General features: G+C 41.0%; 1 protein-coding gene across 2 annotated transcripts in view; it reads right to left on the reverse strand.

Annotated features, from left to right (window-relative positions):
• LOC147258807 (voltage-dependent calcium channel subunit alpha-2/delta-1) overlaps nt 1-10,000 on the reverse strand; it is a 65,131-nt gene that overhangs the window by 23,020 nt on the left and 32,111 nt on the right. For both annotated transcript variants that reach the window (XM_086208852.1, XM_086208851.1), the window contains exons 7-18: nt 9,700-9,831; nt 8,469-8,538; nt 7,549-7,599; nt 7,276-7,375; nt 3,774-3,932; nt 2,845-2,949; nt 1,738-1,816; nt 1,466-1,515; nt 1,282-1,371; nt 1,122-1,196; nt 957-1,037; nt 658-732 (exon numbers count right to left, since the gene is read on the reverse strand). In XM_086208852.1, the coding sequence (XP_086064978.1) occupies nt 658-732; nt 957-1,037; nt 1,122-1,196; nt 1,282-1,371; nt 1,466-1,515; nt 1,738-1,816; nt 2,845-2,949; nt 3,774-3,932; nt 7,276-7,375; nt 7,549-7,599; nt 8,469-8,538; nt 9,700-9,831 (1,067 nt within the window). The remainder of the gene's footprint in view (nt 1-657; nt 733-956; nt 1,038-1,121; nt 1,197-1,281; nt 1,372-1,465; nt 1,516-1,737; nt 1,817-2,844; nt 2,950-3,773; nt 3,933-7,275; nt 7,376-7,548; nt 7,600-8,468; nt 8,539-9,699; nt 9,832-10,000) is intronic.

The raw sequence follows: 10,000 nt of genomic DNA on the forward strand, positions 1-10,000 counted from the left end.
CTCTGAACAACCCGGTCCCGGATAACACATGGGCCACGCAGCCTGAAGCTAGTCAACCGCGCTGGGGTTTGCTGAATAGGTGGCTTGGAGCCTCTTGGGGGGGTCAGCACTAATTTCTACTGGATCGCATCTTAATACCTGCCTGCAGCGAATTACAGTTACCTGAGGAGTTGCGTGACGACTTGGGAATATTTTTGGGGGGGTGCAGAAATGTATAATTGTGTCCAACTTGGAGCCTAGCGGAGCACACACATAGTTACGGCTTCTATATCATCAAAATAAACAATGTTCTTTTTATAATAAAAAAAAAAACTCAACAAAAAATTCTCTACTTAAGGGAAGAAATCCAAACAACGAGATGTATTTTGTAGTGAACCTAATTGAATTTAAGGGTTTTTTTTGGCTTGATTCTTATACATTTATACCAGTTTGCTGCCAAGTCCACATATTAATTAGAAGTCTACATGTACATTTGAGGAGAGATGATATTAAGTCTAACTGGGGGATGGATTCTCTTTATGAAGATTGATGAGGTGACCACACATGGAAAAGTTTGAGAAGAGCCTGCACCGTCTGCAAACCTGAACACTATTCACGTACGAGCGCAAGACGCTATTGTGTAACCACCTGGAACCTGCTGAGGGGCTGATGTCATACCTTGGGCTGGAGGTTGGGGTGCAGGAGGACGTATCCATTGGGATCGATGGCGAAGTAGTATCCATTTGGTCCGATCTGATGGGAGGAAGAGCGCAGAAGGGGAATTCAGTCGAACATGTATGGAAGAAGAAGGATGGGATCTATCAAAGGGGCTGCAATTAATCAGACATTTTTAATTGCGGGTGTTTGTATAGACACATAATTGGATCCCTGATTGCTCCCGAGGGAAATCTTTACACAAGACTTTGATTTGACTTTGGTTTGATTAAATGCCTTTGTCAGCATGTTATGGGACTCACTGTGAAACGTGGTGTCAGCTTCTTAATGTCATCAAGAGACACATCAATCCCCATAACTCCAAGAATCAACTGATTTTGGTGCTAAGGGAAAACAAACATGGAGGATTTAATAATGAGCCCCCCCACTGTTGACTACATCTATGTTCATGCATTCATTCGCAGCACCTCGCCATTCCTGTCATCTTTGGTTTTGGTTTTATTGAAAACAGGAAGTGTTCCAGTAATGACCAGACCCAGTTCCTGGTTGAGACAAAAGCAAACACATCCTTAAACCCAGATTATTTAAAGATATAAAAGGATTATAGAACACAAGCAGACGTCATACCAGAGCGTCGAGGTACACATTGGTCCACTGGACTTGTTTGGCCTGCTTGTCAGCCAGAACCATGGGTCTTCCCAGGACATCCAGGTACTCCTACATTGGACAAATATCACTTCCTGGATCAGTGTGTTTCCATGCAGACTGGATGCATGCACAAACTTGATGAATGTGAGTGTTTTACTATCACCTGCGTGTTTATTCTGATGGCTCCTATAGACGGAATCTCGTAGAAGTAACCTGGATACACGATGAGACACAAAGGCAGCTTAAGTGTCCGAAGATATACAGCAGCATTTATGGAAGAGGAACATAAGTCTTGCTACTTCTCTAAGCATCCAGTCTTTCTCTCTTTCTTGTTTAAAGCACCCACAGACCACCTGAGTACTGAAGCTGAGACCCGGGGTGTTTTAGAGCATGTTTGTCTGACAGCACTGATGTGTGTTGTGCTCAGTGCAGCACCTTTGTTAGAGCAGGCCATCCACTGAATGGGTCCCTTGTCATAGTTGTGTTGTCCAACTGAAAAGGTGAAGATTCTCACCTGGAAAAATGGGAACAGAGTGAACCATGACATAAGCTGCAGGTAACTGATGGGAGAATAGATATGTTTTATAACATTTTAGTCATTTAATTCGAATTCGGTAGAAAAATATGAACACATTCATGTATCAGGGGATGTATCTGATGAGGCAATAAATCTCTTTGTATCTGACACTTGATGAACTCACTGTAGTCAAAGTCAAAGTGAGAGTTTGTCACCCAACCCATGGCTCAGCCCCTCCAACACCAGGTCATGCATTAGCTGAAGGGGCGGAGCCATGTTGCTCACAGCCCTGGTGTCATTGACATAAAACAATTACAAATGCACTTAAAAGCAGTGTATAACATTTAATCATTGATGGATTTCATGTAACATATTACATCTATACACCACTGCATAAAACAGTCATAGATCGGAACTAATTAATTAGCAAATAAAAGGTTTCCTGATTATTACTGAGCATGTGAATAAACACCATAGAGAGAGAGAGAGAGAAGCTAATCTGCCTTTCATCAGTGTAAAATTATATGCACATGCAAGTCTTCAACCCAAAGGGAGCTCCAAAAAGCTGAGTCTAATAAAAACAACAGCAGAGGCACACCCACAAGTATAGAAGCGAGGAGCGTAGTGGTACAGCCATCTGTCTGACGGTCCGTTTGAGGGAGTTCTACAGCGTTACAGTTGATACTAATATGTGAATATGTGTATGTACGCTTTTGCTTTCTTCCTTTCTCTCTCCTCATTATGTGTTGTGAGCTTGGAGCTTCATCCTGTGTATGACAAGTTCGATACAAATGACGTATTATTATTTTGAGGGTTGAACATTTGTAGGAGGTTTCTGGTTAATTGGTTTGAGTTCAGTTTATAATAGGCTGAGTCATTTAGTTGTTGTAGTTGAGGTCGGTGAGGAGCCGGGATTCATTATGGCAGGGAATATCCTCCGACAGATAGCTGTGTAAATGTGTGTTTGAGTGTGTGTGTGTGTGTGTGTGTGTGTGTGTGTGTGTGTGTGTGTGTGTGTGTTTTACTTTTTTGTCAGCATTGTATTTCTCCAATATGGCCTGAGCTCTTTCTTCTCCTCCATCAGTAAACAGCATGATAATCTTATTGCAGTTTGCTCTGCTCACATTAGTCTGTAGAAAAGACAAAAATAATCCATAACAGAACATGAGAGTGTGTTTTATTTTGAAGAGCGATTAGAAATTCGTTCATCAACTACGGTGCTCTTGATGCATTCGGAACTTCATCCCACCCCATCGTCATACAGAATCTCCACTCCCGGCTCATTATCCTCACATTAATGCATCTAAAACTAATTACTGCTTTCACAGATTTCCTGCGAAATCAGTCTATATGAACAGCTTCACTTCAAACAAAAATCAGCGGCTCCAAATGCATACATCACACATCATTTAATCAGCAGCCTTCGAAAACACATTCACACTCCCTTCTCATGTGATGGACCTTGGTTGTTGTTTTTTTATCTTGGCTCAGTCCTTCACAATCAAAATTCAAGGCATTATGAAGAGCAAAGCCTCTTAATAAAATCATAAGCAGCATGTATAACCTTGTGAATATATGGTTGTATAACACACACACACATACACACACATATATATATATATATAGATAGATAGGTAGATAGATATCTTTATCTATATATATATATAAATAAAAACCTTCAGGTTGTAAAGTTTATCATACACAATAAAGCAGTTCGACCTCACTTGATGATAATGGGTTGCCATTTCAGGACCATTATTCATCTATAACAATGTATTTCTCACAATATGCTTCCAGAGTAGAAGTAACACATTTATCCAGCAGATGGCAGTGAAAGACTGCAGCTGCTGCAAAGAAGGAGGCTTTCACAGGCATCAGTCAATCCAAACTTGTTTTCTTGTTTGCCAAGATTGAGACGTTTTATCAATAAGAAGAAATAAATAGAACATCTTACTGCAGAGAGCTGCTCAAATGCAAACTCGAATCCTTTCGTGTAGTTGGTGATTCCTTTGGCGGTGATGTTCTGGACGGCATCCTTCAGCAGCTTCTTGTTCCTCACATTAGCTTGGACCAGATGATCAAAACACGCCGTCTTCTTCACCCTGGTGTTGAACTTTCAAGCAAAAGCAAAGAATTAGCACCTTAAAAAAAAGAGTCACACAATCACAACATGTGTGCAAATATGTTACATATAATATAAATGTGATGGAGATGCACGCGCGCGCGCGCGCGCACACACACACACACACACACACACACACACACACACACACACACACACACACACAGACATGTCTGCACACCCCCACCTGGCCTTGCCTCGGCTATCAAAGAGTGGTAAACAGACACATTCATCAAGCCCTTCTAATTGCTTCACATCCTTGGAGCTCAATGATTCGGTACCCATGGAAACAAGATTCTGCTATATAAGAACAAGGTTAGGCAGCAACACCATCTTTTTTTAAAGGTGAGACCTCCTCATTTCCATCCCGCATAGCCACTCAACCCTAATGAAAAGTCTGTCTTCTTCTTTAGAGTTCTGGCAAAACTGATGACTGTATATTTTTGTGCTTTAAAATATTCTGGACAGAACCTTTGATCAGAGAAGTAAATTAAAGAATATAATATAATAATGTTGTATGAAGGACACTGGATAGCAGGAGAGCAGAACTCTTCTAAAACAATGCCGCCCCTTCATCGCTCCCCCAACTAATCAGCTACTCTGTACCAATGGAGAAACTGAAAACACTGATCCACACGGACAAGCAGGAGGGCAAAAAGACCCCCCCCCCCTGTGTGTTTCCAATGAACCTGACGGCCTTGAAGTTCCTCTTTGATTGACAATGAAAGACATCTCTACCAGACTGAAAAGGCAATAATCACAACAGCGGCATTTTGACCAAAAAAAAAGGAAAAAAAAGACTGATTCAAGGTAAAATAGACACACACATACAGGATGGAATTCCAAATCAATGCCAACACACAACACATACAGGGATCTTTATCACATAGGAGGAGGGTGAGACCGAAATGTGGGAGAAAGAGCGCAAAGGAAAAGTGTGAACACAAATATTGGGGTAACATATGTGACACATCAGCCTTAGATGTGATCGCTATGCCAAAAAAAAAGAGAACATTGTTTCGGGAGTAAAGTGATGGTTCCCTCTCTATACATTCTGCTTTTCCCTTGTGATCCTTTTTACAACAGCTCCTGTGTGTGTGTGTGTGTGTGTGTGTGTGTGTGTGTGTGTGTGTGTGTGTGTGTGTGTGTGTGTGTGTGTGTGTGTGTGTGTGTGTGTGTGTGTGTGTGAGATGGTCCAGTGCTTGGGATTGGATTAGTGATGACACAAGAGAGAGAAAGCTAATCTTCAAGCCCTAATCCTCCTGGACACTCTGGCTTGCCCACTGGACTGACACTGGCTAACAACACTGACACCCGGCTACCCCGGATGAACAGGCTGGATAAAACTGGTGGCGGTTGGGACGGAAAAAAAAGGAACGCAATTTAGGACCAAAGATAGAAAATTTAAAAAAAAAAAACAACACACAATCCAGGAAAAAAAACACAAAAAAACGAGTGCCATCAGCATTTCCCTGACCTACTCCAGCTGCTGAGGAAGTGTGTGAGCATCCTCCATGACCAAATGCCAACTTAGTCCCTGGGCTACTGCTAATGAGGAAGGATTTATGGGTAATATCAAAGATTAATGATTAAGCGTCAAGTTACAACAGCTTCGGGTCCGGTCGTAAGGTGTCGAGCATGTGTCGACGTGTGTACGAGTAAAGTGAGTCAATGAAAGAAAGACGGAGAGAGAGAGAAGGTGACAGAGAGGAAGACTAATGAGCTTTTAGTGTGGTAGAACACAATCGAACGCCATTTATTTACAGATTCCTGATTGATTTATTGAGTAGCAGGATGAAGCTAATTAGGGGACGATTCTCGTTTGTTATAGCTCGGCTATCATTTTCAGAATCGTCGCCCACCAGGCTCACCGAATTACGCTCATAAAAATATGTCATCGGAAACTAAAAAACGTTGTACGCAAACTCCTCAACCCCTCAGATTTATTTGACTTTTGACTTTTATTTGACGTACTGGCGTTGTGGTTTACAATCATTTGGTGAGATGAAATACCACAAGCATGAGATATTGTGATCAAAATGATGAAATACAGAGAGCATGTGGACAGCAGCTCGACCACGGCCATTTGATGCCTTTGCAGCCATTTCTGGATTCGTGACAAAAAAATGAAATTGATTGTTCAATATCCACTCACAACTTCTCGAATAGTAACTACAAACAAAACTAAGAAGATGGTCTCACACACACACACAGACACACACACCAAACAGACAAAACAAACACCAAATGATTAAATCCTAACTAAATTGGTATTCTCTCCTGAGCTAATCTCTCTTCCTCTTTCATCTCCTCAGACACTCGTACAGTGAACTCCCCGACAGATTCTGATAATTGCACATCTTTGCAAGTCCACTGTGAAATAGAATACATTGCGTCCAAGGCAAAAGGTCCCCCAGGGAGAAGAAACAGTCTGAATGCTGTCTTTGTTCAAGGAGAAGAAGGAGAGGGAATCTCTTTAAAGATTCATCTCAATAAACACCTCCATCGGCCCGCATCTACATGACGCCGTGTCCTGATTGGTTCTCTGTGAGGCGTGGAAGGTCTCTCAACACAGATGTTGAGAGAATGAAAAGGTGAAGAATGATTGGTGGATGAGAAAGGCAAAAAAAAAACGAAGGAAGAAAAATTGGCAGCGATGAAAAGAGGAAAAAGTGTCAGTATATAGAAGAGGAGAGGAGATCATTCATTGATACAAAGAGATGAATGGAGGTATGCAGTGAAATGCTGAGAGGAATTGTGCTCCGTGATGAAAGGACAAAGTAATGGAGAGATCAAGTGGGTGATAAATGAATGTTTCCTAGGGTTCACTCTGGTCAGAGGTGCAGCTTTAATTCCTTTAGTCGCAGTGAGACTGTATACACACACACACACACACACACACACATACACATGCACACACACACACACACACACACACACACACAGGAGAAAGGGGGGGGTCCTGAGCTTTAATCCTGTACACCAAATAGAGCAGCAGGTATTTCATTAAAGTCCTGTTTCAGGGTGGTCAGACCTGGGAGAAATCCATATTTCATTACCTGTCATCCAGCTTTCTGTGTGTGTGTGTGTGTGTGTGTGTATGTGTGTGTGTGTGTGTGTGTGTGTGTGTGTGTAGATGTATGTCATGTCTTCATGTGTGTCTTTATTTAAATGCATCTGTGAATGGGAGTCTAAATGAAGCTCATTCATGTGTGTTTGGTAAGCTCTTTGAACTGCATGCACACAGCCCCCCCAACACACACACACACACACACACACACACACACACACACACACACACACACACACACTCAGACATATTAATAATACTCACATATACTACATTGACATAGTCATCATCAGACAGAGTTTCCAGCATCTCGCTGACAGACGTCCTGATCAGTTTGAGAGTCAATCCCGACACGCTCCCGCTCCTGCATCAAACCACATGACCGTTAGCAGTTATCCACTCAGATCTTGACTGTAATTAGAAAAGTTCCCCCTTTGAGAAATACATTATATGGTGAAACTACAAAGTACAGATTTATAGTATAATCAGGGGAAATCACAACTGATATGAGACACAGATCAATATCAGGTAACTCACGCGTCCACGAGGATGAGCATGTCTTTGGGTGAAGCAGCTCCTTGGATGTACCTGGATGGACGAGAATAATAAAAAGAGAAATTGGACTTTGCGATTACTGCTGCATGCCAGTCATTTATGTTAACGCCATCGTTTGACTTCAAGATAATTTCATTTTGTCCAGCTCACTGTAAAAGTTTTAAAATAACACCCTGTGTCACGGACAGATTTGATGGCTGTAACAAATCAATACTGACAGGAATATATTTATAAAAAACACTTAATCCTGTAAATTGCACTACAAACATAAAGAGTACATTGATGTTTCCGGTCATGCATTAATTCACTGAAGACTCAGGATTGTGGTGGTGTTTTTAAACTTTGGACTGCTGCAATTCGTATTGAAATAATACTGATATTGCCCAATGATATTAGTAAACTTTTCTAAGTACAGAATGTGATTATGTTATCACTGCATTATTCAATTGAGAAGCGAATAATATTGAATTATCACTCGGTCCTGCCAGTGTCTTGTCTGGGCTTCCTTCATTTGGATTTAACCTCCTACATCAAAAGAGTTACACAAGCAATTACAAATAAAAAAATACAACAATGTAATAAAATTAAAAATGTAATAAAAATTAAGTAACACACTAACCTTTTGCAAAATACTCTAATTTACCATCTTTCCCAGAGCCAAACAAGAAGAGAGATACCCTTCACTCCTGTGCGTGTTTGCGTGTGTGTGTGTGTGTGTGTGTGTGTGTGTGTGTGTGTGTGTGTGTGTGTGTGTGTGCACAATGAATGGTAGTAGATGGGAAGTGTTAGCATATCTCTGTCAAAAGTCATCTTTTGTGTCTCTGGGGAAGATGATGGCCTGTTCCTTTAAATCCTGACCAACATAGAGTAACTGTAATACTGTGTGTATTTGTACTTCATACCATGGTCTCCTGCGTACATCATACAGGTCAATTTTACTGGGGGTTTTGCGAGCATCCATCCAAGGTGACGCTTTATTGGGAAAAAAACATTTGTGTTCACTGCATCTTGATCACAACTGACTTACTGGCATGCTACATGTTGACACTAGCAACATTATGCTCCGCTAAAATTATACATATAGGTGAACGGCAGAGAAATTACATCACATATCCATCCTTTTTGGAAAGCAACAATCTATTACTTGCTATTAGTGGTGGTCAGTGACAACAAGCAAGCATAAGAACATGGAAGTAATACAGAACATGTGAATGAAAAAATAACCCAAAGGCCAGTGAAATAAATCTAAACCTTTTTTTCCCATAAAGCCACACAGTCATCGATAAGGGATCGTGATTCGAGAAAAAAAAACAGGTCTCAAGATAGCAGCACTAATGCAGTTAAAGACTGTACGACAGCAGCACATGAAATCAAGGGACGTTGAGTAATGTAGATTATCTATCGACTTTATTTGCCCGGTGAAGTGAGAACAAAGAAATCTCATTAATATATTCCCTCGCTGTTTGTCGTCGTGATTAAACCTCACTCGCTGTATCGCGGGCCAATCGAATACTAATAATGAGAGGATGAGAGCACCTGAGTAGAAAGGAACTGCACCGTTTCAGGACCATACATACAAAGCTTCCACGGCTACACAAGAATTCTATCTCTACTTTAAAAGTGAGGTCAGCGATCCTGGAGGAGGAATTTGAGATCTCCCGTAGTAGAACTTTACATGTCGTTACTATCATGGTGTTTCAGGGTAATACCAAAATTAGATGTAATACTATTTAAGATCTTTTTAATACCAGTTAGAGTCAACTGTAGTGGAAAAAAACTTCATTACAGCAAATGGAATTTCTTCAGCGTTGCCAGCAGTTGCTATGATGTCTTTGAGGTATTACCCTGATGATAATTGTACTTGTACTTTCATGTACTAGTCAAATCATTTATCATTCATGGTATTTCTTTTAACCAATGAGCAGTATATTTTTAGACTTTTGTTTATCAAACACTTGTAGTGCCTTATTTTGGAAATAAATTCAATGTATTTTTTAATACTTTTACAAAGAACCCGGGGCCAGCAGAGCCTCAGGAGATACTCTCAGAATTACACAAAAACACACATTGAATTAGAATCACTTGCATCATCTTTGCTCAGATGTTTCCTGTATTTTATTTATTTCATATTACCTGGGTAGTATCGAGCCAGACCTGTGGCGCTACCAAACACCTGCCAGAGAAGGGTGGGATCATCCTCTCTGTTCCTCTTAAACACGTCCTCCAGCGCCTCCGTCCAGTTCAGCTCATTCAGCACGATGGTGGCTAACAGACAAAGCATGTTAAAAAAGACAGCATACTGCACACGTGTGTGTGTGTGTATGTGTGTGTGTGTGTATGTGTGTGTTATTCATTAAGATTCACACACAGGCCTGCTCAGTGTCAGCAGACTCGCCCAGTGGGACACACACACACACACACACACACAAATATT

This window comes from Aulostomus chinensis, chromosome 7 (genome assembly GCF_037954235.1).
Source record: "Aulostomus chinensis isolate RoL2024-O1b breed Wild chromosome 7, RoL_Achi_v1.0, whole genome shotgun sequence".
Taxonomy (NCBI): domain Eukaryota; kingdom Metazoa; phylum Chordata; class Actinopteri; order Syngnathiformes; family Aulostomidae; genus Aulostomus; species Aulostomus chinensis.